This window comes from Eumetopias jubatus, unplaced genomic scaffold (genome assembly GCF_037043125.1).
Source record: "Eumetopias jubatus isolate StellerSeaLion01/CBP00866 unplaced genomic scaffold, mEumJub1_p1.0 scaffold_12, whole genome shotgun sequence".
Lineage (NCBI taxonomy): Eukaryota > Metazoa > Chordata > Mammalia > Carnivora > Otariidae > Eumetopias > Eumetopias jubatus.
Window position 1 is genome coordinate 35,537,369 of NW_028274818.1, and position 27,771 is coordinate 35,565,139.

At 48.3% G+C, this 27,771-nt stretch overlaps 2 protein-coding genes across 14 annotated transcripts in view; one reads left to right on the plus strand and one right to left on the minus strand.

Moving 5' to 3' along the window:
- The window catches only part of LAMB3 (laminin subunit beta 3), a 63,109-nt gene extending 36,896 nt beyond the window's left edge, over positions 1-26,213 (minus strand). Inside the window, exons 1-7 of one of the 13 annotated variants that reach the window (XM_088017239.1) lie at positions 26,077-26,137; positions 11,657-11,867; positions 7,778-7,959; positions 5,082-5,204; positions 2,025-2,099; positions 1,639-1,921; positions 181-265 (exon numbers count right to left, since the gene is read on the minus strand). In XM_088017239.1, the coding sequence (XP_087873365.1) occupies positions 181-208 (28 nt within the window). In that variant the 5' untranslated portion in view covers positions 209-265; positions 1,639-1,921; positions 2,025-2,099; ... (2 more) ...; positions 11,657-11,867; positions 26,077-26,137. Of the gene's footprint in view, positions 1-180; positions 266-1,638; positions 1,922-2,024; positions 2,100-5,081; positions 5,228-7,777; positions 7,960-10,237; positions 10,334-11,656; positions 11,868-26,069; positions 26,154-26,197 lie in introns of those variants that run through there. The other 12 variants (XM_028125773.2, XM_088017241.1, XM_088017238.1 and 9 more) reach the window with 12 other exon arrangements.
- Positions 26,214-26,349: 136 nt separating this feature from the next.
- G0S2 (G0/G1 switch 2) lies at positions 26,350-27,408 on the plus strand. The gene is made up of 2 exons (XM_028125812.2): positions 26,350-26,580; positions 26,719-27,408. Exon 2 carries the CDS (start codon positions 26,737-26,739, stop codon positions 27,046-27,048), a length of 312 nt encoding a protein of 103 aa, XP_027981613.1. The 5' UTR covers positions 26,350-26,580; positions 26,719-26,736; the 3' UTR covers positions 27,049-27,408.
- Positions 27,409-27,771: the final 363 nt, after the last annotated feature.

Consider the following 27,771-nt stretch of genomic DNA (forward strand, 5'->3'; position numbering starts at 1 on the left):
TTTCCCAAAGGCCCAAAGGAGCAGGGAAACCCCACTGGGGCCCCAGGAGACAAGTGTTCTAAACTGAAGGATGACAGAGTGACAGATGATGCTCACACTTTGGTTCACAGTCCTCTTGCCAGTGGCTGTCCCCTCCCTGCTATAGAACAGGGCCTGGAAGGATGGGAAGGGGACACTTACCAAAGCACAGGAGGAGGAGTGGCCTCATCTTCAGCCACCAGGGGAATCCCCTCAGAGGACCTCACGTGGGACAGAGCAGAGCAGCCTGGATAAAACAATACAAACCCTAAGGCACACTAGCCCCCTTTACGTAGGGTCTCGACCTAGGATACTTGTACACAGCAGGTACATTTGTAGCCATAAGTTTGGAAAATGCCAGAGCCCTGGACCCCTGTCCCCACTGGCGTGTGACTCACACTGTACCTTCCCCCCCGCCCCCCCAAGACTTCATCTTCCCCCTCTGAGATGGAAGGGAAAGAGAGTTGGCCCTCCCCGGCCCACACAGTCATTACGGACAATGTAGGGAGCAGAAAAGGGCTGGGCCCTTTGCAGGAGAGGCGCTAACGAGATGTCCGAGGCCTTGTTGCTGCCCCCAAGAAACAGAATTGGCTTTTCTCAGGGCTTGGCCCAGCCTGCAGGCCCAAAGGTGAATGGGTCCAAGTGGCTGAAGGCCTAGAAGCAAGGTCTCTGTGCCACTGGCATGGTCTCCAATACCACCCGGGGCCTCCCTGAGGGTGAGGCTGTGGTGACCACAACTCTGAGCTAAGCAGGCAGCTGGGATAGGATATGATGGGGAGAAAGGCGAGCCTGCAGCATTTAAAAAGTGAGTGAGGATTTCATCTGAACTGGAAGCATCTCCAAATGGCTCCCATTATGGCCCAGGGCTATGCAGGACAGCCGCAGAGCAGGGATTCTAGAGGCTGACGCTGGATACTTGAAGCGTCCCTCCAGGAGGCAGGCAGGCCTAGCCTGCAGAGGCATGCCCCACCCCTGCTCATGCAGTGCCCAGCTCTGCCTTGGTTTGGATGCGTGTCTGCTCCAATGACGGCCACAAAGTCCTCTGGCTAGGGTGGAAAAATGAGGGGGGGGTGTGGGTGGCAAGGCAGGAGCAGAGAGGGAGCTGGGGCCCCTCCTGGTGTCTTTACATTCCACATCCTAATAGCTAGAAATCATGCCTTCCAATCCTCTCCCAGAAGAGTCAGGGGCCCCAGGAAGAGACAGGTGGCCTGAGGTTGCACAACTAATGATGGCCCAAGAGGGAGACCCACTTTTTGGTGTCCATCCAGTGCTATCTCTGCCCTCCTGCCCCCAGGCTGGAATCCCCCACAACCAGGCATCAGAGTGGCCCTTGGAAGAGCTCTAGCTGGGCCAGCCCACACTTTCCACTTCTCTTTGTGCTCAGCCCAGATCTGAAGCTGCTTTCTTCTAAGTCACTGAGATACTTCTCTGAGACGAAAAAGCAACCCAAACAAAGGCAGACATTTGACCTAGCCTTTGCAGGTGAACACACCTGCTCGGGTGACCTCCCTGAAGGAGGAATGAATCAGGCCCTGCAGCCAGGCCCCAGACACCCAGACACACAGACAGCCCTGCTCCCGCGCCTGGCCCCCACCGAGCAGGGGAAGGCAGGTAACGTACCTTGCTCCGTACTGCGCTCTTCTTTCTCCAGATGGCCTCTAACAGCACCCCTTGAATGTGGGGTCTCCTCTCCTGGCTCCCAGTTTTTAAAGAATGGCTTTACCTCTGGAGACTCCCCGTCTGGGCGTCGCCCACTGCAGGGCGGGTCTCAGGAATCTGGCGGCTGGCACGCCCATGTGCCGTCACTGCACCCCCACCCCCACCCCCAGGACAGGACTGGGCAGGTGGGTGGGTCTCAGAGGCCTCACAGCAAGCTCATCAGTCCCCAGCTGCTTGTGGGGGCCTGTGGGGGGGGGGGCAGGGGAGGGGGTGGTGGTGAAGGGAGCCACTGCAAACAGCCCCAGGCGACTGTCAGTAACTCCCAGGAGGCAGAGAAGGGCACTCACATTTGTGATAGGCACTGCACTTGGCACTTCCCCAAGGCCCACAGGGGTCAGCTTCGTCTTGTGTCCTGGGCGGCCCTGGACAGAAGACCAAGCAGAGAACACAAAGATCAGGGCTGGTGTGTAGGCTGTTATTGCCCAAACCTGTCACTGGTCTACAAGGTGAATAGACCCAAACATCCAGGACCCTGGAAAGCACCAGACCCCTCCCAAGGGAAAACTAAAAAAGTGGAAAATCCCCGCTTTGGGGGGAATTTGCAGGAGCTTTAGGTTCATCAGGAAGGGGGTCAAAGCCCAACCCACCCAAGGAAAGCTCAAGAGGAATAAACAGGAACAAACTCTAAATTCCTCCCCTCCGGATCCCTCTGCAGGTTGGCAGGGGGCCCTAGGACAGGTAACCACCTGTGAGTCATGCCCCCAGCTTCCGAAGGGCTGGTCTCCCAGCCCCTCCCTCCGCGGGCAAGAATGCCAGCCTGGAGGGCCAGAAAACAGACCTGACCTGACGCATAACTAGACCAACTTCCTCGGCCCGCCCCCCACCAGGCCTCAGGACACAGCTTCCTGTGTGGGACTCCTGGTGCACTCCTGCCTGAGGGCCACTGGACATGGCAGTAACCAGGCCTAGACCGAGAGGCTGGCCTCAGAGGACGCTCGGCCCCAGCTTAGGGTCAGGGGGCTTTTAGAGAGAGGTGGAAGGTCAGCCAGTCCATATGCTGGGCCTGCAGTTGCAGGAGAGCCTGCGTGGCATTGTTTTGGAACACAGCACCTCAAAGTTTCTATTTAAAGGCGACTCTTAACTACCCAGTCCAGGCTGTCAGTGGCCCCCAAGCAGCAAGTTCTCTACAGTTTGAGGGTTAAGTCCAAGAAATTGGTTTGAGAACCCTTAAGGGGAAAATGTAGGATTTTGTGGATTAAACTGGGCATTTCTAACCCTTCGGTTCTAATTCAGTCCAGTAAGTTTAGATGGGCAGGGGAAGTACTGTAATTAGCAAATAGGCATTAAGTTGTTTACACACATAACAAATACTCCACTAAATGTTAGTGTCTAGACCCTGTAAGAATTCCAGTGAAATCTGGCTGAAGTCAGCCAGCCCGAGTCAGTACGAGCAGCCTCCCTTCATGGGCCAGCCACTGCAACAAGACCCCAGAGAGACCCCCATCATGTCCTCCAGAGAAAGATCACTGATGCCACCCCCCACCCCCACCCCGGGGTTTTGAGCCCACCTGCCTGGTCTGTTTCTCTCCACTTCTCCAGCTCCCTGAACTCAAGGCTTCCAGGAAGCCTTCACCCTCCTGGAACTGCCCCATCCTGGGCCCACCACCAGGAAAGAGGATGTGACAAAGAACTCATTAATAGTTAACTAGCAGGAGCCGGTGTGACAATCCCAGATCCTCAGACCAGGCGGGGCCTTGTGGTGGGCCGCACACTGGGTCGCTGGAGCCCTTCAAATCCCCCTCCTTCTCCTCTCTTAGGAGGCCAGGAGCCCAGGTAAATAAGCCTTCAGTGTCTCAGACTTCACAGGCTGGGGCAGGTCCCAGCAGGGGTTTGGCTTCACAGAGGAAAGTGGCAATTGCTCTGTTTGGGCCCCCCACACTCTCTGGGCCCAGTCCAGGCCATTGTTTCTGCAGACCCCAAGGGCAGCCCATTCAGCCTCCCTCCTCAGGGACACTGAGCACTCCCCGGGGGGGGGGGGGGGGGGGGGTGGCAGGGCCCCAGGCACTGGCTTTGAACTTCAGAATCTAATTTGTTCAGAGATAAGGAGCCTAAAACAGAGCCACAGGCTGGGTTAGGACTTGGCCAGGGCTAAAGTGCAGGTGGGGGTGTCACTACGGTGCCCCAGGCTCCCTCGGCGTACTCTTCTCTTGTGCCCTGCTTCCCATCATCCCATTCTGGAGCCCTCACCCTCAGCAGCAGCACCACCACCCCCCAGACCTGGCTCATCAGAATGTTGTGCTCAGGGAAGCGGCTAGTCAAGTTTTCCCTGACTGTGGTTTCTCTGGCACCCACCTCCTGCTACCGGGAAACGGTATTTCCCCTTCCAAAGGCAACTTCCACCCTCTTGGCCTGAGCCTCTCTTCCCTGGACTTTCGCAATAGCCTCCAACTGGTCTGCAGTAGACCCCACACAACAGGTCACGTCAATCCCCTGTTCAGAACCCTGCACTAGCTCCCTGTCAGGGTCAGGGTCAAAGCCCTCAGAGAGAGTCTGTGAGGCCCTGCATGACCCAAACACCCCCATTACTTCTCTGTCTCAGCCCCTCACTCCCTTCACCCCAGGTGCATCGCCTCCAAATCACCAGGCTGCTTCTGGCCCCAGGTGCTCTCTCGGCCTGGAACACGGTTCCCCTGGGCATCTGCGAGGCTAACTGTCTTACCTCTTTCAAGTCTTTGTTCAAATGCTACTTTCTCAATGACTCTGACCACCCTTTAAAATGACAACCAGGGCGCCTGGGTGGCTCAGTTGGTTAAGCGACTGCCTTCGGCTCAGGTCATGATCCTGGAGTCCCGGGATCGAGTCCCACATCGGGCTCCCTGCTCAGCAGGGAGTCTGCTTCTCCCTCTGACCCTCTTCCCTCTCGTGCTCTCTGTCTCTCATTCTCTCTCTCTCAAATAAATAATCTTTAAAAAAAATAAAATGACAACCAACTTGCCTGCCCGATCCCACTCCCAACTCCACCTACCCTATCTTATGGGTAGACTGGCTCTTTTTTGTTGTTGTTTGCAATATTTACCACCTTTAAACCAACTATATATGTATTTATCATGTTTATTTTCTGACCCCTCCCACCAGAATGTAATGCCCAAGAAGGTAGAGATTTTTGTCCATTTCGTTCACTACTGTTTTCCCAGTGCTGAGAACAGTGCCTGGCACATAGTAGGTGCTCACTCTTCGTGTAATGATATCATATTGATACAGTTTCAGGAGTCCCCATGCACTGTGGGTATACCTGCACTCTCAGAGGGGACAGTCTGGGCGTCCGGTCACCTGAACGGACAGCTGAGAGTGGAAATTCTTGCAGCAGTCAGCAACAGAGAGAGGGATCTTTTGGAGATACCTACCCTCAGATTACAGCAATGTCACCATGCTGATGTAGGCAGTATGCTGTGTGCTTCTCAGTCATTCCTGGCATTGTCTGACAGGGTGTGGGGGTGGCCTAACAAGCTCCCGTCTCCATTATCCATCTGTCGGGGAGATCAGCCAAGATCTGCTCAATGGGAGGTCAAGGGACAGAGAACGAGAAAAGGAGGGAAGGAGAGAGGAACGGAGAGAAGAGTTGAAGGAGGATAAGAGAGCCAGGTCCAGGCTGCGCACGCTGAATCGCAGGTGTTGGAGGAAGAGGCACCAGGTGACTCAGGCCCAGGCACCACCTGCATATGGTGAGTCACATGTGAGTCCTCGTCTGTGGGACAGGGTAGGCTCCAGGAACGTCCCCGGGGATTTGCCACCTGACTCAAGCTGGCGTGGCCCTCCATACCTGCACAACAGCTCAGCAGCCCAGACACCGGTCCCTCTTCCGTGCTCCTCTCCGAAAACCAGAGGGAAAAAGTGAGTCTGTTGTGTCACTGAGCGCAGATGGGAACCCAGCCTCGGAGAGAACAGGAGCCTGGCCTGCCCGTCCTGGGGTGACTCCATTCCGTGCCCTTCTCTCTCCCCCCAACCCGTTCTAAACCCTTTATATGTATTAACTCAATCAATACTCACTACCTCTCTGGGGGGACAGACATTTAATTACCCTTACTTTGCAGCTGAAGAAAATGAGGCACATTTTTGGTAACTTGGATCCAGTTAGGAAGGGGTCATTTGAACCCAGACCAGTTTGCTCCAGCACTCATATTTTTAACCATCACTTAGATTCTAACGTTGCCTCAAGTCCCTTTCCTCCCTTTCGTTATCTTTGACCAGAATCTACCAGACTCTGAACTTCATGTTCCCCAAACCTCATCAAGGCCCAATCCCTGTAAAGGCCTCTTTGGGCTCTTGTTCCAACTCTTGGAGGACTGGTATCAGCTGGGGACTCCTGGGGAGCCAACGATGCTGTAGGAACACCCAGAACAGACACCACTAGGTGCCTTCTTGTTTGTTTTTCCCAAATTGACAGCCTCTCTTGTGTGGGCAGAGATGGGGAAGGCGCTGGCCTCCAAATCCCCCACCTCAGAGGCTCAGGCACCTACGGGCAGGGCTTCCCCCACCATGCTGACAGGGAGCTGACAGGGACGCGAACACCTTATAAGGAATGGAAAGAGAAGGCAGCCGGACAAACATCACAGTGACCTAGCAAGATGAAACACGACATCTATGACAAGATGACAAAACTTCCGCCTCACCACAGGAAGGGGGAATCCCCTCCCAAGGTCAGGCTGCCGGCCGGCTCACCTCAGGAGCCTCAGCTACTTCTGTTCTCCTTCCCACGGTACACCCCCAAATGCCCCACCCCTTCCCTCCTGAGGAGTGCCGCCCAGTGTAGCCTGCAGCTTGCTGGAGAGAACACTGGCCCATGGTTGGCCCATTGTTGGCTGGCTTCCCAGAGAAGAGGGAAGAATGTGCTGGCATTTCTACCACCTAACTGCCCTCCCAGATTCCTGACCTTCCTCCAGCAGACAAGCCAGCTCATGACCATGCACCCTCCTCTACTCCCAACCACCTCTACCTCCGCCCGCAGGGAATTAGGTTCTCCAGACCTAAGTGCAACCTCTGAGACCTTTGGTCCCAAAGATGCCCTGTGAAGCTGGGCCATGTGGCCATGGCCCAGCCTGAGAGGAGAGAGAGCTATGCCTGAAGGCGGCAACATGCAGCCACATGGCAGACCAGGAGCATGGGGAAGACACAGGGGAATGGCTGCAAGGGACACGGGCATTTGCACCAGATTTGCTACCCAAGCTAGCAGAGGGCTGCCAAACAGGACCTTGTAACTCTAAATATGATCCCTGAAAGGGCCAGCAGAACGACAAACTAAATACCTAAATGTTCAAATTGGTGTTTGTTGACGGAGTCTGGGGAAATGAGCACCTTGTGGTTTGAGGGGGAAGGGAGCATGGGTGTATCTGGCTTCATGTCTGGAATCAACCCCACCTCAAGGTTTTTAATCAGCACCTCTGTGCAGTCCTTGTGGCCACATAGGGTCCATGTATGGACTTGAACGTCTTGGAAATCCTAGACCTAGCTCCAGCTCTGCTACTCAATAAAAGTATAAACTAGGGCAAGCCCCCCCCGCCGGGTCGCATTTTCATCATTTATAAATAAAGGTGTTGGATTTTACTGGTTCTTAATCCAGGCTGCCTCTCAGAATTACTTGCAGAACTTACAAAATCGTATGACTTAAGCCAGGTTCCACTCAAAAATTTAACTGGCTTACAGAGCAGCTGGGACATTCAAGATTTTTAAATCTCCTCTGAAGCCCCCTCCAGCTCCAGAATGTTCTGTTCTCTGAGACAGACAGCAGTTAAAGCCTGGACCTCTGAGTGAGAGTGGTGAAGGTGAAGGTCTTGGTTCTATACTCACCAGCTGCGTGCCTTTGGACAACCAAAGCTACTTGCCTCCAATGGGGATATTAGCCATCCACCTCATGGATCCTTGTAAGGATTTTAAAGGAAACAATGCAAACTTCTGGCCTAGCTAGGTGTGTCCTCCATAAGGGGTGTCTGTACCTACGTGTGTATCACATGCAGGTGTCAAGGACTATGATCAGCAGAACCTGCAGTTGTTCTTATCAAAACACAAATATCAGTCCAATCCAGATATTTCATAGCTCACTTACCAGGCAGCGAGCCATCCATGGAGGCTCCATGTCCCAACCCAAGAATGCTTTGTGCATTCCACTCTATTCCTTAGGGGCTGCAAACTCCTCAGGAGCCAAGACCTGGACCAGAAGGGATGAGGGGACACTCTGGGAGCCAACAAAGCTAAGCACCTGAGAGCAGGGCGATGCTTCCAGCACTCCTGGACAGGGAAGAACAGAGGGCAGGGGGTTGGGGAGTGTTTACAAACATAGGACAGAGGGCAGAGGAACGGGCGTAAGCAAAACAGACTTATTTTTTATGCCCATCAAGATTTAGTAAAACCAGAGTCCAGCACCTGATAAAGATAGGAGTCTAAGCGAATCTGGACAGAAGTCTTGTTCTTAACTTGCCAGGCAAGTCTGAGGGCTCTAGATAAAAGGCACCTACTTTTCCTGGGGACTTGCTTACACGGATCAATATCTGGTCCATATCCTAGCAGACAAGGGTGATGAGTCTTTATCCAATCTCATTCCTTCCCCTGAAAACATGAGTCAAAACTGACCTAAAATATTGTTAAGAGATTTAATACCAATAAAGAGGGACATGTTTATGGGATACTGTTAAGTGAGGGGGTGGGGGGAATTAGAAAATAAATGTACATAAAATCTACTTCACTGTAAAGAAAACTAATAGAGAGAGGACAGGGAAAAAATATCCAACACACTAACATTTCCTGTCTCGTTCTATTCCTCTGCATGCCCTCGTCTTCCATAAGGAGCATATTTTACTATAATAATCAATAAACATAAACTTAAAAGTGCTGAGGTAAGGATGGTAATTTTTGTTTCTCTACAAGTTATTAATCCATCCCCTTTTTGCTCCCTACTGTGCCCTGAACCCCTTCCACTATACCCACAGACTGCCCGGGAGTTCACAAAAAGCTGTCTAAATCATTGTTGATTCTGTAAGATAGTTTCCCCTTCTTTTTTTTTTTAAGATTTTATTTTATTTATTTGACAGAGAGAGACACACAGTGAGAGAGGGAACACAAGCAGGGGGGTGGGAGAGGGAGAAGCAGGCTTCCCGTGGAGCAGGGAGCCCGACGTGGGGCTGGATCCCAGGACCCTGGGACCATGACCTGAGCTGAAGGCAGACGCTTCACGACTGAGCCACCCAGGTCCCCGATAGTTTCCCCTTCTTAAGAAATATTGCCTTGGGGCGCCTGGGTGGCTCAGTTGGTTAAGCGACTGCCTTCGGCTCAGGTCATGATCCCAGGGTTCTGGGATCGAGCCCTGCATTGGGCTCCCTGCTCGGCAAGGTGCCTTCTTCTCCCTCTCCCTCTGCCCCTTCCACTGTTAGTGCTCTCCTGCTCTCTCGTTCTGTCAAATGAATAAATAAAATCTTTTAAAAAAGAAAGAAATATTGTTTCTTGGAGCTATTAGATTTCTTCTGTCAAGAAAGACTTTAGCATAGTTCCTCAATAAATGTATGTACTAGTAACTGTGTAAGGAAGGATAGACCAAAAGAGAGGGCGGGCAGAAAAAGTACTAAGTAACTATCAGCACCTTATCTTCCTGCTTGTAGGTCTTAGGGCAAATCAAAAGAGTCAGTTCTCATCTATCTATATTTTGAGGCGAAGGAGGAAGCGAGGATAATCAAAATTCCCACCCTCGTCCAAATTTGCCTCTCACATGCAGTTCCCCCAGAATAACACACCTAATTCTGAACTTCCCCTTTGCTCACTCAGAAATCTGCATACCCAGCAACTCCCAGTAGCCAAGTATAAATACACATTTGTGTTCCTAAGTATGATATTGCATCTCTATCTGATGTGGGTGCACTGTCCTCAACAATCCTTGCAGTTAGCACTACGAGATAAATTACAGGGATCCCAGTTCAATGTGAATCTCAGATAAACAAGGGATACCTTGTTAGTATAAGGAGACCCCAAAGATTGCATGACGCAACTCGTATACTAAAATGGGATCCACTGTTTATCTGAAATTCTAATTTTACTGGGCTTCTCGTATTTTTATTTGCTAAATCTGACAACCTTACTTGTAGTAGTTTGTTCACCCATCCCCATGGCTTCCAGGCTTTTCCTAACCTGCTCCCCTTCCCCTAGAAATTCCCCCACCTATCAACAATTTTCCTAAAATATGATGCTTAGAATTGAACAGTGGGGGGACGCCTGGGTGGCTCAGTCATGACCTTCCTTCAGCTCAGGTCATGATCCCAGGGGCCTGGGATGGAGTCCCGGGCTCCTTGCTCAGCAGGGAGCCTGCATCTCCCTCTGCCTGCTCTGCCTGCCACTCCCCCTGCTTATGCTCTCTGACAAATAAATAAATAAAATCTTTAAAAAAAAAAAGTGAACAGAGGGGAGTCCTGGTATCCAATGTCTGACATCATGGTGGCATGTTCTGGGCATGGGTCCCTTGATCAAAGACCACTCCAGGTGAAAGACCAAGAGCCAAACAACAGTACAAACATGGGCCTACCTGCATCACCTGGGGACTCTGTGTATGCTTCCCTGGACATGAGAGGTTGTATTTACTCTTTTGGTTAAGTATTACTCCAGAAAGAAACACCTGAATATTTTCCTAAAAGAACAGAAGGGAACAAAATATTTTTCTGCTCTTGGTATGCATGAAGAACCATTCTAAACACCACATCTACAGTATCTAACAGCCCTATAAGATGGCTCTTTGAAGGAGATATTATTTCCCTTTTTTATAGCCTCAGCATTATTAGGAAGCTTGACAAGCTTATAACGTGTTAGGGACTGAATATATCCTCCCCAGATTCATATGTTGAAACCCTAACCCCAATGTGATGGTATTGGGGGATACCAATATTTCTTAAGAAGGGGAAGGTAATTAGGTTTAGATGAGGTCATGCAGGTGAAATCCTCATAATGGGATTAGTGCCCTTATAAGAAGAGGAAGACACCAGGGCTCTGCCTTCAGAGAGAACAAGGAGCCACCTGTCTGAAGCCAGGAAGCCAGCTCTCACCAGCACATTGATCTTGCCCTTCTAGCCCCCCAGAACCATGAGAAATAAATGTCTGTTGCCTAAGCCACCCAATCCATGGTATTTTTTATTGGGGTAACCTAAGGGGAGGAAGACACAGAACTAGTGTTTTAGTCAGGTTATGCTGTGGAAATAAACCAACCACAAAATCTCAGCAGCTTTAACACAACAAACATTCATTTGTTGCTCGCACAAAGTAAGAAGGGAGACAATGGTAAGGGGAGAAATCCTCTGTTATACAGTCACTCAGTGATTTCTGCCATCTTGTAGCCACACCAACGAAGGACACATGGCCCTCGTGGTCATGACGGCAAGGATAGAGGAGCATGGAGAAGCTCTCTCATATTCCATGCTTCAGCTATAAAGTGACACAGTCACTCAGCTTACAGCCTATTGGCCAGAACTGTTCAGAGAGCACCTAAGTGATCTTCCTACGTGCCCAGAAGAGGAAAACGCAGTAGAACGTGGTGAACACATAGCACTGTCCACCACAATGAGTATATAGTAGAACCAGAATCCACCAGAAGATCTTTAAGCTTTCAAAAATCCATACTCTTTCCATTACAATATCTGGTCCTCCCAAGATTAAGGGAATCTGCTCTTCACAAAAAGGAAAAATCACATGGGACATTTTGTAGACTAGGATACCTCAAGGAAATGGATAGGAAAAATGGCCTTGGTGAATGTTTTAGATTTGCAAAACCTAAAGCATCACAAGCTTGCCCCCTTGGAAAATCTTAGAAACATAGACCAAGAGATCTCTTCAAGTTGTACCTAGAGGATAAATATCTATGAGACAGGCATGTTCCTCCAGTTTCTAAGAGAAAAACCACCGGGTGTGGGGGTGAATCTTCAAGAAGGTTCTGGTATGTTGTAGGGTGACCAACCATTGTAGTTTTTCAGGATTCTCCTTGTTTTAGCTCTAGAAGTTCCATGTCTCAGAACATCGTTTCATCCCAAATGCTTGCTCAGCTGGTTGTACATCGATACTTTTTCTCCCAGACAAGGTCTGAATGTGTCACCTGAGGCAGCTCAGTAAGCTGCATGAAGATGTGCAGGATCTGAGAAAGTCAAGTTGGCTCTGAGTCCTAGAGAAACCTGAAGGGAAATAGCCCATGAGAATAAGACTCTCCCACAGGAGAGAACTCAGAAAGCTCCTCTATGAATATTGGCCATCTTATCAAAGTAGTCCTCTTCAAGGACTTGGGGAAAGAAAATAGCATGCCAGGACATCTTTGGTTCTGGAGACTCTACTCCTGCTGCTGAAGCCTGAAGGACAGGAGGCTTTTCCCAGCCAGGTCAAACCAAGGACCCATATTAAGCTTATAGATACATTAACACCTCTATCTGTTTCAAGTCAAATACTGTTAAAATGGGCTGTCCTCCATCTCGAATTTGTGCTTTTTTTTTAAAAAGATTTTATTTATTTATTTGAGAGAGAGAGAATGAGAGACAAGAGAGCACGAGAAGGGAGAGGGTCAGAGGTAGAAGGAGACTCCCTGCTGAGCAGGGAGCCCGATGTGGGACTCGATCCTGGGACTCCAGGATCATGACCTGAGCCGAAGGCAGTCGCTTGAGCCACCCAGGCGCCCGAATTTGTGCTCTTCTTAAGAGGTGCATACACATACACACAAATACACACACAGAGATGCACATGCATGTCTTTGCACTTCTTCCAAGGTACATTTCATCCTGTTAGCATTGGCCTAGTGCTTCATTTGCTGAGTTGGATTTGGCATGCACTCTGACCTGTACGCTTTCCATCATCCCCAGATTAAAATCCCAAGTCCACGGCCAGGCTAGGCTCTCAGGGTCCTGCTTAAAAAGCTGCACATTTGACCTTATCACATACAGCCCCCCTTCACACAGTGCTCTGATCCAGCCATTCCATTCCCTTGACCACACTTAGGCTCAATTCATCCAGCTCTGTCCGTCTACACTGATGCCTCCATCTCTTGTGTACTTGGGTAAGTTCTAAATCCAAGACTCAGATCAGGTTCCTGGATCAGTGATGACTTCTCTGCTGTTCTCTATAAATTCTTCCCAAATTCCAGCAGCAGACCTTATACAATTCAAGTTCTGTTCTGTTTATAAATCCCTTCTATGTCAAATTTACATATTTACAGTTATTCAACTTATAGTTATTTTCTGATTTGTCCCCAAACCCAGATTGTAAACTCCTGGAGAACAGGAACTACCCTTAGCTACTCTTTTTATCCCCTGATGAGTGTATAGCCCAGTGTCTGCACATAGTAGGTGCTCAATAAACAAATATTGATTTGTAAGCATGGATCCATGGGGCAAGGGAAAACCTAACAAAAAATGTTGAAAAATATGATGCCATAAATACTACTGCATAACTCTCTGTCAAGACAACATGCAGAGAAAATCATCCAGAAAAATCAATATTTTTTCTCCTGAGAACTGGAACCTGGGAAAATTCATGATGAAAATTCAATCCACTGATCAACAGGTTCCCATGGTTAAGCTTCCTATTCCATCCACCACGGCTGGTCTTTGGGGACAGAAAGGCCAGGAATCAAAATGGCAGTATTTTTGGTTTGGGGAACTGAAATACTTCTGTGGTCAGGCCATGGACCTAGGCACTCAAAGCATACAAGACCCAGCTTTTAGAACCTGCAGAGGTGATAGAAGGGTCAAGTGGAGCCAGGGGAGAGGAGGCCACAAATGGAGAGAGGGTCTTAGGACACAAGAGCTCCTCAACATGTCTAAGGGTTTTTTGTCACTCTCAGAGAATCAGGGAACACGTGCAGCCAAAGGTCTGTCAGTCCCCACCTGTCCTTGTGCCGTCTAAGATAATGTGTCCCGATGGTTATTTTAGGCCCATCCCAACCCTGGGTCAATGAGCATCAACCCTAAGACATTAAGAAACCCCTTCCCACAACTCAATGGGGTCTCAGAATACTTGTTTCTCTAAGTCCACTGACTAGGTATCAACAGTGTCCTGTTATCCCTCCAGCCATCCTGGGGGCCTGAGCTTGGATCTGAATCCTCCCAACAAACCAGTCTGTACAGAACACCCCTCCACCTCCAGCTTTTACCTGGTCCTCATTCTCAGAGCCTGGGCTTTTCTTCCAGTCCTCCTCATCACATGTCAGCAGACCCTTCTGACTTCTGACCCAGAACACAAAAATATCCAGAACCATTCATTTGCAAAACCAACATTTACTGAGCACCCATCTAGCCAGGCATCCAGTGGCCAGGAGTAAACAAGTCAGACAGAATCACTGTCCCAAGGGAGACTACAGTCTCATGGACAGACACTGAACACAGAATTACCAAATAATTTATTAATTATGTAACCAGAGTGACCTCAAATCATCTGAGGTCTACTATCCAAATAACCATAATCACCCTTTCGTCTACTATCCAAATAACCATAATGCTGACAACTCTAGGGAGATGCTAGCAGATAATACAAATTCATTCTAGTTGCTGTTTGTCTTCAAGCACTCTTAGCTCTAAGCATCTCCATGGCCTGTTTTGACCCCAAACACGAACACACAATCCTTCCTCCACTCCCCAAAGAACAAAACACACAGCTGTTGAGTTTAAGAAATTTTACTGAAAATTTGGAGGTGACACAGAGAAATTACACACTAAAAATAAATACTCGCTGGCATCCATCAACATCATGGCATGCACCTGCTGCTCTAAGCCTTGACCAGGTTGCTGGAAACAAGGACCTCCCTTCATGAACTCACTTCTCCCTTCCCACCCCATGAAGACAGTCTTTTACACGGTAACAACCCAAGGTGGCCTATCTGCCTTGGGATTCATCTACTCACTGCTATTTGCCATACATCAGTGTGCATTCATTCATTCTGTAAAATTTATTTGAACACTTATTTTATACCAAGCATTGTGCTAGATGAGGACACGAAAGATAGCAGCAAGCAAAAAAGACAAGACCCTACCTTCATGGAGGAGACATACAATGAACAAGTAAATGAAAAATCTAAAAATTACAAATTTCAACACTTTTTATGAAATGTTTGTAATGGGATGATATACTAGATGGGGATCTCAGGATGTTAGCAGTCCCACTTTAGAAAGGATGGATAAGGGGCACCTGGGTCTCCCAGTCGGTTTAGTGGCTGCCTTCAGCTCAGGTCATAATCCCAGGGTCCTGGGATCCAGCCCTACATCAGACTTCCTGCTCAGCAGGGAGCCTGCTTCTCCCTCTCCCTCTGCCACTCCCCCTGCTTGTGCTCTCTCTCTCTCTCTCTCTCTCTGTCAAATAAATTTTATTTGAAAATTGAAAAAAGGAGGAAGATAAGAGACGTCTCCCCAAGGAGGTGACCTTTGGATGAGATTTGGGGCTGGACCTCCTAAGGCAGGCTAAACATGTATTTAAGGCACCAGCAAAGTAGAAGTACCAAAATTTTTTTAGAAAACTTTTATATATAATATTTTTTAAGATATGGAAGTAAACACCTTAGGCAAAATTAGAAGGCTGTACATCCCCCCTATATATATTTTAAGATTTAATATTGTTATTTTGATTTATATGGGCAGGGTGGAAAACTCAAATCTTTTCAGGGTTTAGGGCCTCTAAAGTCTTACTCCAGGGGTGCCTGGGTGGCTCAGTCATTAAGCATCTGCCTTCGGCTCAGGTCATGATCCCGGGGTCCTGGGAACGAGCCCCACATCGGGCTCCCTGCTCAGCAGGAAACCTGCTTCTCCCTCTCCCACTCCCCCTGCTTGTGTTCCTTCTCTCGCTTTGTCTCTCTCTATCAAATAAATAAATAAAATCTTTAAAGAAATTAAATAAATAAATAAATAAATAACGCCTTACTCCAGCCCCAGGAGATCTTAGAAATCACCCCCAGGAATTTAGAATTGATCCATCTTGGGGAACTCCCCGACAATGATGGCTTTTAAAAGCTCCCAGGATGATTCTAAAGTGGAGCCAGGACTGAGAACCATTGACCTAGGGAAATAATGTAGCTGGGGAAGAAGAATCATGGTAAGACCCTAGAATACCCCCAACATTAAGAACAGTAATTCACTACCTTGGCTGCACAACAGAATCACCTTTAGAGCTTTAAACATTACTGATCTTTGGGTCCTACCAATTAAATCAGAGATTTCTGATTTAATTGATCTAGCCTGGTCTTCAGAAACTTTAAAAGTTCCCCAGTGATTCGAATGTGTGTTCAAGGTTGAGAACCACAGACTGGTAGAAAAGAAAGATGTAACGAAGGAAATCTGGGAAGAAGAAACTAAGGTGGTACAATGAAGAACAGGAGGGTGCAGTGTTTTCCTGTTCTTCGACAGGAGAGTGCAGTGTCCCTGAAGCAAAGAGAAAAGGTGTTTCTAGAAGGAAGAAAGAGTTATTGTCTGTTGAATGATAAAATCCAGTTCATTCAATAAACATCCCATTAGCTTTTGGTGGGGATGGTGGTAATGGAGGCCAGATGGACGTGGGTAAGAGTGAATGGTTGATGAAGAAATGGATACAGTGATTATAGAAAACTGTTAATAAACAGTTTTAGTTATGAAGAGGAACAAAGAATTCAGGCAGCATCTATAGCAGAATTGAGAACCACTTCCTAGATGTTTCCTACAGTTCCATGGATTGAGACCCAGTGCTCTCTTATAAAACTTTCTGCAACAATGGAAATGTTCTGTACCTGCACTGTCCAAAATGGTAGTCACTAACTCCTTGTGGCTGTTGAGTGCTTGAAATGTGGTTCAAGTGACTGATGAACTGAATGTTTAATTCTATTAAATCAGCTGTCCATATAATATACCCTAATCATGGAAGTGACTATCCCATCATATTCACAAATCCTGGGGGCTTTATAGGGCTTGTATATCAGAGGCCATCTTAAAATTCTGCCCACCACATTAGAAATGAGTTCTTTATTCCAAGAGGGCTCCTGGCCTAGATTCTGGATGTGAAGGAAGAGAATCAGATTTTGTGATTAATACTCTTAGAACCGAACTACTCTGCAAGCTGATTTAGGAAATAAGACCTACTGCTCTGCTTCACCACCAGCCTCAGGCAAGCATCAGTATTTCCTCAGTCCCCATATTTCCATCCTTTCTCTCCTCTCTCTATTCCCTCATGGGTTATCTCCCCCACTCCCAAGATCTCAGGCACCCCCAACTCACTGAAATCTCTCAAATCCGCAACTGGCAACCCAATCTCTCTCCAGAGCTCCAGGTTCCTGATTCATACACACTGCTTAATGACCACTTTTGCCTGCATGTCTCATAAACAGCCCAAACTCAATATATCCAAAATGGAACTCATTCTCTTCCTCCCCAAATGTGTTCCTTCTTCTTTCTCCAAACCTGGGCATCATCTCTGACTCCTTTTCTCTTCTATAGCACTAAGCCTTCCAGTTTTACTTACAATGCATCACTCAAATCTGTCTCCCTCTATCCCCATTACTTCTGTCTTAGCCCAGTCCCTCACCCCTTTAATTACTCTGACAACATCCTACTTACTGCCTCTAGTCTTGCTCCACTCATGCATTCTTCACTATGCCAATAGTGATCTACTTAAAATGCCAACCTTATTGAACTGTTCTGCTGCCTGAGATTCATCAATTTTTGCCACTGCCTAGAGGATAACCAATTCAATATAAGGCAAATTGAAAGCTATGATTAAATAAGTCAACAGACAATGCATTGTGCTAGCTCTGAGAACACTGAACAAGACAGAGATAGTCTCCACCCTCACAGAGCTTACAGTCTGGCAACGGAGACACACAAGAGTCATGAAAGGGAAAGTAAGATGGCTGTGGGACCGTGCAGCACCTAAGCATCAAGGAAGGCCTCCCGGAGGCAGCGAGAGGGTACTGACACTTGAAGGATGAGTACGAGTTCATAAGATCAAGGGAAATGATGAAAGTGTTCCAGGTGGAGAGAACACCACAAGGAAGGATCTGAAGCTGTGAAAGAACCGAACAGTGTGGCTGGCACCTAGAGAGCAAGGGTTGAGGGACATACAATGAAACCGGAAAAACAGACAAGGACAAGATCATGGGGGAACTTATATACCATGCTAAGAATCCAGGCCATGATCCAAAGGGCAACATGGGGATCCACTGAAGGGTTTTAAAGAGAAGAGTGACATGATACGGTTTGCTTTTTTTCTTTTTCTTTTCTCAAGTTTACATTGGATAGGATTGGATTAATAGGATTGGCTAGGTCAAAACCCAAGGCAGAGAGACCAGTTGTGAGACCATAGCAATAGTCCAGGTGAGATGATGAGGGCTTAGACTAGGAGGGTGGTAAGGGGGATGGAAAGCAAATAAAGTCAAGAGATAACTTAAGAGACAGAATGGCAAGTCTTGATGACTGTATATGAGAGGTGACAGAGAGAGAGAGGAGAAAAGGATGGCTCCTAGGCTTAGGACCTGGACTCCCAGATCGATGGTGAAGCCTAGATGAAGCAAGATCGTGATGCAAATTTTGGGGGTGGAAATATTGACTTTGGCTTCAGACATGGAAAGTTAGATAGTTGCAAGATATCCAAGTTAAGACATAGCCTGGGCAGGAAGATAGAAAGGTCCAGGGCTCAGACGTGTACATCATCTGCACAGAGGCATAATGGAAGCCTCCCAAGTAAATTAAATCACCTAAAGAGAGGATGTAAAGTTTAAAAAGAGGTTCCAGGACTGAGTCCTGAGAACTGCTGATATTTAAGAGGTTGTATAAAAGGCAAAAGGGTGAGGAACCTGGGTGGTTCAGCTAAGTGCCCGACTCTTGATCTCAGCTCAGGTCTTGATCTCAGGGTCATGAGTTCAAGCCCTGCATTGGGCTCCATGCTGGGAATGGAGTCTACGTTAAAAAAAAAAAAATTTTTTTTAAAAGGCAGAAGTGAGGGGGGGAAAAAAAAAACTAAAGAGTGTCCAGAATAGAACAGGAGGAAAATTAGAATACGATGACATGGAAGCCAAGGACAATGTCTTTCTAGAACAGGGGAGTGGTCAATAGTTCCTAGACATCACATATGTTGGCAACCATTTAGGTAATTGTTCATTATGGCTCCTGCCTACTACTTCCCCCTCATTTCCTGCCATTTCCCAAAACCCATTCTTTGTGCTCTGAGGCCAATCTTGCCTAACTTCTCTTGGAACATGCAATGTATTCTCATGCATCCCATCCTTTTTACATGCAGCGCTCTCTCACTCCAGGCCTCCCCTAATCCTGAAACCCCACTCCCTCCCAGAGTCACCAGGTAAACATCATCCATCCTTTAATACCCTCAGCTGCTCAGGCATCATCCACTCTTAGGCCTTCCTTGACCATCTCCTCCCCAAACTGAATCAGTCAATATATTTCTCATTCTAGGGGCGCCTGGGTGGCTCAATCGTTGAGCGTCTGCCTTCGGCTCGGGTCATGATCCCAGAGTCCTGGGATAGAGCCCCGCATTGGGCTCCCCACTCTGCGGGAGGCCTGCTTCTCCCTCTCCTGCTCCCCCTGCTTGTGTTCCCTCTCTGGCTGTCTCTCTGTCAAATAAATAAAAATATCTCTTAATAAATAAATAAATAAATAAATACCCTTAAAAATATATTTCTCATTCTATTCTATTTGTTTACCTGTGTATATTTCTATTATTGTGCTTATCCCAGTATATTAATAACTTACTTCATGTCTGAGTCCTCTACTTGACTATGAGCCTCATGAGGGCGAAAACAGTGCTGTATTCTGCTTTCCATAACTATACCTAACACAGTATCAGATACATGGCCAGCTTCAACAAACATTTTTGGACCTTATCGCTGCCTATATGTCACCTAGGGGATGTGAATGACCTGGGCCGGGATAAAGGACCACAGGAATTACTGACCTGAGCAGGGGGCAAAGACAACAGAATAATGACTGAATCAGTAACATGTAATGATTGCTTTTATTCGTGCCAGACTGCTAAGCCCTTTCCAGTGCTCCAGCTCATTCAGGCTTCACCACACCTCATTTATTAGGTGTGATCATCACCCACACTTTACAGATGAAGAAACAAGACTGGAGAAGTTAAGTCACTTGTCCAAGGTCAGACCCTGGTAAGAGGAGCCAGGTCTTGAACGAACCCAAGTCTGTTTGACCCCAGAGCCCTATACTCTTAAGTCTAGCTGGCATTTGAGCTTGGGGAAAATTCCATGCTGATTCAAACTTACAGAGTAGATTAGTACAATTCAGAAGTGGCACGTGGGCAGTAGGGTGTTGCTGCTCCCAGCATATCCTGCATGGTCCAGCAGATAGTGGTTCTGCTTGGCCAGAAGTCATGAGGGACTAAAGTGAACTGTCTACGAGGGGTCTGTTCACCAGTGTGGATTTGTCAAGGCCCTGGGTCCCAGGAGCAGGCTGGAGGAGTGCCCTAGAGACCATCACTGCAATGTCAGACACTAAGCTGGGAGTACAAGTGAAAGGTGAGGAAGCCAGAGTGGAAGGAACTAAGCCAAGCTGCCAGGTCTTGGGCAATCTTACCCCCAAGGCTCTGTGCCAAGGACAAGCCACTGTGCCTAAAATAACCTCCCCAAAGAGTCTGATCATTTTGCAATCTCTATCTCAATACTGACTTTCAGGCCAATGTAACTAGTATTGATTAAGCCCCTATTATACATTAGCACCATGAAAGGTACAAAGATCTGGTCTTCCACAGAGACAGGGCAAGCCCACAGGGGACAATGAGACAGCTGTATAAAACAGTACACAACGCAGTGCCAACCGGTACAGGGTGAGCCACAAAGGCAGCTGAAATTCACAGAAAGGAGAGATCAGGGTGTGCTGCTGGCTTCTTGGAGCACATGAATTGAAGAAAGGAAGACAGAGTAGAAACAGAACAGCATTTCAGGTAGGAAGAAGATTATGAGCAAAGATGAGGCAGCCACAATGAGAATGGACTGTTTCTTGGGACATGAGAAACCCATCTGTGGAGCAAAGGGTTCTTGTTGGAGAAGAATGGAATATAGAGTTAGATGAGTAGGGAAGAGCAGATCATAGAAGTCTCAGATTCCAAGAACATCAATCAAATAAATCCAATATGCAGAATCCAGGAGTCCATGTAGGCAATAAGAAATGATCCAGGGGTGCCTGGGTGGCTCAGTTGGTTAAGCGACTGCCTTCGGCTCAGGTCATGATCCCGGAGTCCCGGGATCGAGTCCCACGTCAGGCTCCCTGCTCAGCCGGGAGTCTGCTTCTCCCTCTGACCCTACCCCCACTCATGTGCTCTCTCTCTCTCTCTCACTCTCTTTCTCTCTCAAATAAATAAAATCTTTAAAAAAAAAAAAGAAAGAAAGAAATGATCCAGGTTTTTTTTTTTTTTAAAGATTTTATTTATTTATTTGACACAGAGAGACACAGCGAGAGAGGGAACACAAGCAGGGGGAATGGGAGAGGGTGAAGCAGGCTGCCCGCTGAGCAGGGAGCCCGATGCGGGGCTCGATCCCAGGACCCTGGGATCATGACCTGAGCCGAAGGCAGACGCTTAACGACTGAGCCACCCAGGCGCCCAAAATGATCCAGGTTTTAAGCAGGCAATTAAGAATTAAGAATAAAAATTTAATTTTAGGAAGATTTATTTGGTGGTAGTGTTTGAGATAGATTATAGAAGAAAGGACTAAAGGCAAAACAAAAAAAAGAAAAGAAAAGAACAACAACAACAACAACAGCAACAAAAGAGAAAAGAAAACTATTGAAAACCAAAAAAAAATGGGACTTCTGGCTGGCTCAGTTGGTACAGCATGCAACTCTTGATCTCGGGGTTGTATGTTCAAGTCCCGTGCTGGACACAGAGCCTACTTAAAAAAAAAAAAAAAAAGAAAAAAAGAAAAAAAAAACACCTGAATGCTTCTTTGAGCATCCACTAAACATCTGACTGCATGCAAACTTAATAAACATAATTCCTCCCTGTCAGTCCAATGGGGAAGACATTCATTAACCCCATAGTTACCTCTTAAGGACCTACCAGTGCCAAGGATCATAGGAGGCTCTGGGGACACAGTGAAAAGCAAAATGCAGTCCCAGCCCTCATGAAGCTGATCCACCTCCAATGAGCAAGGAAGATAACACAAAAGCAAAGCAACAGTTACATCAATATGAAGTCAGGTACTAGTGCACAAAGATACAAGTGTCGGATCCAATGGGGTACGTGCACCCCGATGTTTATAGCAGAAATGTCCACAATAGCCAAACCGTGGAAAGAGCCAAGATGTCCATCGACAGATGAATGGATAAAGAAGAGGTGGTATATATACACAATGGAATATTATGTAGCCATCAAAAGGAATGCGATCTTGCCATTTGCAACGACATGGATGGAACTGGAAGGTATTATGCTGAGTGAAATAAGTCAATCAGAGAAAGACATGTATCATATGACCTCACTGATATGAGGAATTCTTAATCTCAGGAGACAAACTGAGGGTTGCTGGAGTGGTGGGGGGTGGGAGGGATGGGGTGGCTGGGTGATGGACATTGGGGAGGATATGTGCTATGGGGAGCGCTGTGAATTGTGCAAGACTGTTGAATCACAGATCTGTACTTCTGAAACAAATAATGCAATATATGTTAAGAAAGAAAAAAAGAAGAAGATAGCAGGAAGGGAAGAATGAAGGGGAGTAAACCGGAGGGGGAGACGAACCATGAGAAGACGATGGACTCTGAAAAACAAACTGAGGGTTCTAGAGGGGAGGGGGGTGGGGGGATGAGTTAGCCTGGTGATGGGTATTAAAGAGGGCACGTTCTGTGTGGAGTACTGGGTGTTAAGCACAAACAATGAATCATGGAACACTACATCAAAAACTAATGATGTAATGTATGGTGATTAACATAACAATAAAAAATTTAAAGAAAAAATAAAATAAAAAAATAAAGTCAGGTACTAGTGCTATGAAGAAAAATAAAGCAGGGCATTGGGTAGGGAATTGTAAGACAGAATGGTCAGGAAAGGCCTCTCTAAGAAAATGCCACAGTGTTTCAAGTCCAGAGAATAGATAAAATGGAGATGCCACTGCTAGCAATAAGGATACTGAGAAGGTGACTCAGTTTGTCAGAGTACAGAGGATATGGGGAGTCTTATTTAAAGTGTGTTAAGCTTGTGATAAAAGCAGAAGATCCACACAGAAATGTCTAGACTCTAGAACTCTAGTCTACAAAACCAGAGGAAGACAAAGATTAGACATGTAGATTTAAAAATCATCCGCTGATATTCGAGAGATAAGAAACCTCTCCAAAACTAGTATACATGAAATGAAAGTAACTCAAGGACTGGAAAAAAAAAAATGGAGTTTAAGATTTACAAATGTTTTATCCTACCTCCTGTGATGGATGATGCGTCCCTTCAGCCTCCTATAATACCAGGGGTGGGCGCTGACTTTGGTAGGTGGCAAGGAGCTGGTAACAAAATACTACTACTAATAATTGAGGCTCATTTACAACCAATCATCCAAAAGGCCTCTGTCCCCTGTTCCTTCAATCGCTAAGGCACAGTTGTGGGGACAGCTCTATCTCTCTTCTGCACTCACCCCTAGGACCACCTGCTGCCCCTTTGTGATTGTTTCCTCTGCAGGTGGCTCTGGGTGTTTGTTTTAATTTTAATGTTTGGGAGAAAGGGATTTGGAAAGCAAAATAATTTTAAACTGGCCTTTCCTACCTTCCTAGAAATGGCACAATTAAATGTTAGGATAGACTCAAGGGTAGGCTGACCAACTATCCCAATTAGCCCAGAGCTGTCCCAGTTTCAGCCCTGCAAGTCCTGCACTCAGGGAAACCCCTCAGCCCTAGACACACTGAAATGGTTGATCACCATACAGCTGGTCTGGCCTGTATGATGTAACATAAGGCTTTCCATCTCTAAAGTGACATCAGCGCTGTTGAATCACGTGCTTAGTTTCCCAAGCCCTACCTAACCCTCTACCCTAGAAGTTGGGTTCTCTTTCCCCCCCTAGACAGAGGAGCTACCAGAAATTCCTAAACATAAGTTGATCCTGGATTCCCCAGCCTTCTATTCCCACCATGTCCTACTCAGCTCCAGCTACCACCTAAACCAGAAACACCAAATGCACCGGCACCCCCAATCCATACCACCTGCTGCTCTTTCTGCCCAGCCCCAGCCAGTAAGCTGGTGGGGTCTGGGGGTCAAAGTCAGATTATCAAAGACAGAAAGAGGGGAACTCATCCAGGTAGTAATGTGCTCTACCACAGTAAACCACAAAAAGGGGAACCCCAGATGAACTGCAGTCTGCTGACCATGGAAGACATGTGGTTTTCGTCTTTGAGTTACAGAAATACCAGAAATGCTTACGATGGAGTCAATTTCGGAGTTTTGCAACCAAAGCTGGGCTGACTCACCTTCAGAGAAGGAACCAGGTGAAAGCCCCCATAGTAAGGTATACATCATACACTCTTCCAGAAGCCACAGTGTTTGGCACACTCACAATCTTGAGATGGTTCACATATCATTTCTGCCAGGTTATTAGAGACTTCTCCAAAATTTTAAGGAAGATTCAAAGAAAATGCCAAGATTGGGGCACCTGGGTGGCTCAGTCGGTTAAGTGTCTGACTTTGGCTCAGGTCATGATCCCAGGGTCCTGGAATCGAGCCCCCGTCAGGATCCCTGCTCAGCGGGGAGTCTGCTTGTCCCTCTCTCACTGTGCGTCTCCCCTTCTTTTTTTTATTTTTTAAAGATTGTATTTATTTATTTGACAGAGAGAGACACAGCGAGAGAGGGAGCATAAGCAGTGGGGGAGAGAGGGAGAAGTAGACTCCCCACTGAGCAGGGAGCCCGATGCGGGGCTCGATCCTAGGACTCTGGGATCATGACCCAAGCCGAAGGCAGACGCCTAACAACTGAGCCACCCGGGTGCCCCGCGCCTCTCCCCTTATTCTCTCTCTCTCTCTCTCTCTCTCTGTGTCAAATAAATAAATAAATAAAATCTTAAAAAAAGAAAGAAAGAAAATGCCAAGATTGATATTAATCTCAACTTGGTCCCTTGTTTCAGGAATTTCCTGTCTAACATTAAAAGAACAATAAGCAGCGTTCACCATCCTCTAGGAATAACCCTTATTTGGCCCCGTGTCACCTTCACTGCTTGGGAGCAGGCTAAAAGGCAGAATTTTACCACAGCTGCTTAACTAACCTTGCCAATCAGCATGCCCACACAAATCTTACTACCTTAAATGGTAATAGCCAAGGCAAAGGGTAGTTGTTATGGTTGTCTTTTTTAATTGAATTGTCTGGGAAATTGCCTCACCCCCCCCCCCATAAAAGGACTCAAACATTTGATCTTTGAAACAGCCCCTTTCCCTGTCCCACCCCACAGGAGGCTATTGCAAGATTGCATCACTGACCTTTACAATTTTCTGGACAGTCTGATTTCCCCCTCCTCCCCCTCTACTGCTGGCAGCCCTTTGGCCCACTTGCCTCTGCTTTCCCCCTCTTGCTAGCTAACTCTGGTAAATGGATAACCAAAGCCAAATCATTACACCCTCCACCCCAGGGTGATGATGTTTAGTTCCAGCCAAAATATATCTTTCTCTCCTCCCTTGCTTCCAGCAGTGCTTTTTTTTTTTAAGTCTTACTTAAGTAATCTCTACACCTAAGGTGGGGCTTGAACTAAGGACCACAGATCAAGAGTCACATGCTCTTCCAACTGAGCCAGCCAGCGCCCCCTGCCCCAAGAGTTCTCTCTTTAGCTCTTACCCAAACCCTCTATTCTCACCCTTCTGCCCCTGTTTCTATAAGCTGAAATGGCACAGTGGTGTTGTAACCCCAGACCCAGGGAAGTAGTGAGTAATTATTGAGAGCATTTGCATTCCAGACCAGCAGAAGAAATTTATCGGCAGTCCCCTTCCATCTCCTCTGCCCCGTAGCCCCCAGCTGCACTTCTCAAGAGTGGGAATAACTGGGATTTAATGATACCCAGATGTACATATACAAACAGGGGCAAGTGCAGAGACGCATCACACACACAGCTGTGCAAAAGGGCACCCTCAGTAAGTAGTTATCTATCAAGTGACCTTGGCAGGGCAAGCACCTGTGAATAAAACCAGTCAGGCCGAAAAGAAACAGAAGCACATACAGAGCCTGGAGACCTGGTGCTGCTCCTTACCAGGATCCCTCTCCCCTTGTCTTCTCCCGTCTGATCCCCACACCTGTGGGAAGACGACAACCCTTGGGAATAAAAACTAAAGATTTTCCGGTTAGGTAGAACGCCCCCTCCCCGCGATGTCCTCATTAGGGGTCCCTCACGGGCCACCCCAGACAAAGAAAGCTGTGCCACCCACCCACAGCACTAAGGAAGAGTCACGTGGGAAACGTACGCGATACCTCCCAGGGCTCCGGGTCCTCACCGGTGTGCGCACCCGGCGTGGGACCTCCTGCGTCCCGGTCGCACCCCGCCCCCCCGCGCCCCCGCCGCGGTCTCCCCTGCCTGGGACTCCCAGCTCACAGGGCCCAAGCGTGCACAGCTCCTGGCCGCCTCCACCTAGGTCCTTCCGCGCCCCTCCCTCTCCTTCCCCCTTCCCCTCCTCCCCCCTCCTTCCCCCTCCCCCTCCTCCCCCCTCCTTCCCCCTCGTTCCTCTGGCGCTAGCGGCGCTGGCGCCGGGCCAAGGGAGCCCAGGAGGCGGGTCTCGGAGGAAAGATATAAGTGGCCCTAGGGCACGTCCAAGGTGCCCGCTGCGGAGTCTCCACCTGGAAGAGCCGCGGCTGCCGAGGAGGAGGAGGAGGAGAACGCAGAGGCCGGCCGGACCCGCGGACGCACTGCCCGCCGCCGCCGCCGCCGCCGCCGCCGCCCCGGCTCGCGCTGCCTCCTGCTCGCGCTGCGCCTTGGAGGTGAGCCCCGGCGGAGGGAGAGCGCGGCGGGGCGGGACCCCCTGCCCGCGGGACCGCCGAGCGAGGGGGCTCTCGGGCAGGCTGGAGCCATCCTTCCGTGGCTGAACGGTCCCCTTTCCTGCGCCGCCCCTCCCACAGGTCACCCCCGCCCCCGAGATGGAAACGGTGCAGGAGCTGATCCCGCTGGCCAAGGAGCTGATGGCCCGGAGGCCCAATCGGAAGATGGTGAAGCTGTACGTGCTGGGCGGCGTGCTAGCCTTCTTCGGCGTGGTGATCGGCCTGATGGAGACTGTGTGCAGCCCCTTCACGGCCGCCAGCCGCCTGCGGGACGAGGAAGCAGCGGTCGCCGAGCTGCTGGCCGCCCGAGAGCGGAAGGTCCTGGCGACCCAGACCCTGCGGGAGAAAAGCAAGCAGCAGGAGGCCGTCCTCTGCAGCCGGGCGCTCTCCAACCGGCAGCACGCCTCCTAGGACCCCTGGGAGCCCGCAGAGGGAGTGGAGAGAGAGCCTGAGTGCGAGAAAGAAGAGCGCGTGTAGGGTCGGGCTCAAGTGGGAGAGAGCAGGAGTCCTGTGTTGTTTGGACTTAGATTTGAGAAGCCACAGACTTGCAGAACTGAACTACCACACGGATCCACCAAAGGAGTCTGGGATTAAGTGTTGCTGCTGTGCAGCATTGCAGGATGACATGTCCAAAATTACGTATCTTTGAGCTATGTGAGTGCATCTACCATTTTGCACTAGGGTGGAAGGCGGGGAATGCTTTTTATATTATTATTATTATTACAATGACCACCATTTTGCATTTTGAAATAAAACCCTCGTTTTATACTATGTCTCAGTATCTGATTCCTGGGGGGCATGTTTCCCTGGGGTGGACAGCAGAGAGGGTGAACATGCTGCCCAAGGGGGTCTTAGCTGAGCACTGCGGGAAGAGCAGCTGCCTGACCGGCAGGCAGCATTTACGTCACTGTCAGGGACTCATTACATGCTTATAAGTATGTTGAGGATTCGTTTTTGTTTCATGGTACGGGTGACAGGAGAGAAACTTTTATTAAATCCCACCAGACTTAGCATTTTAAGATCGGAAGATAAATCAACTTCTGAGCTATGGTACACGAATAGCAGATACTGATTAATTCTAGAGCAAAAACCTATTTGCCATCTCACACCTGACCCGAGGCTCCTATGACTGAT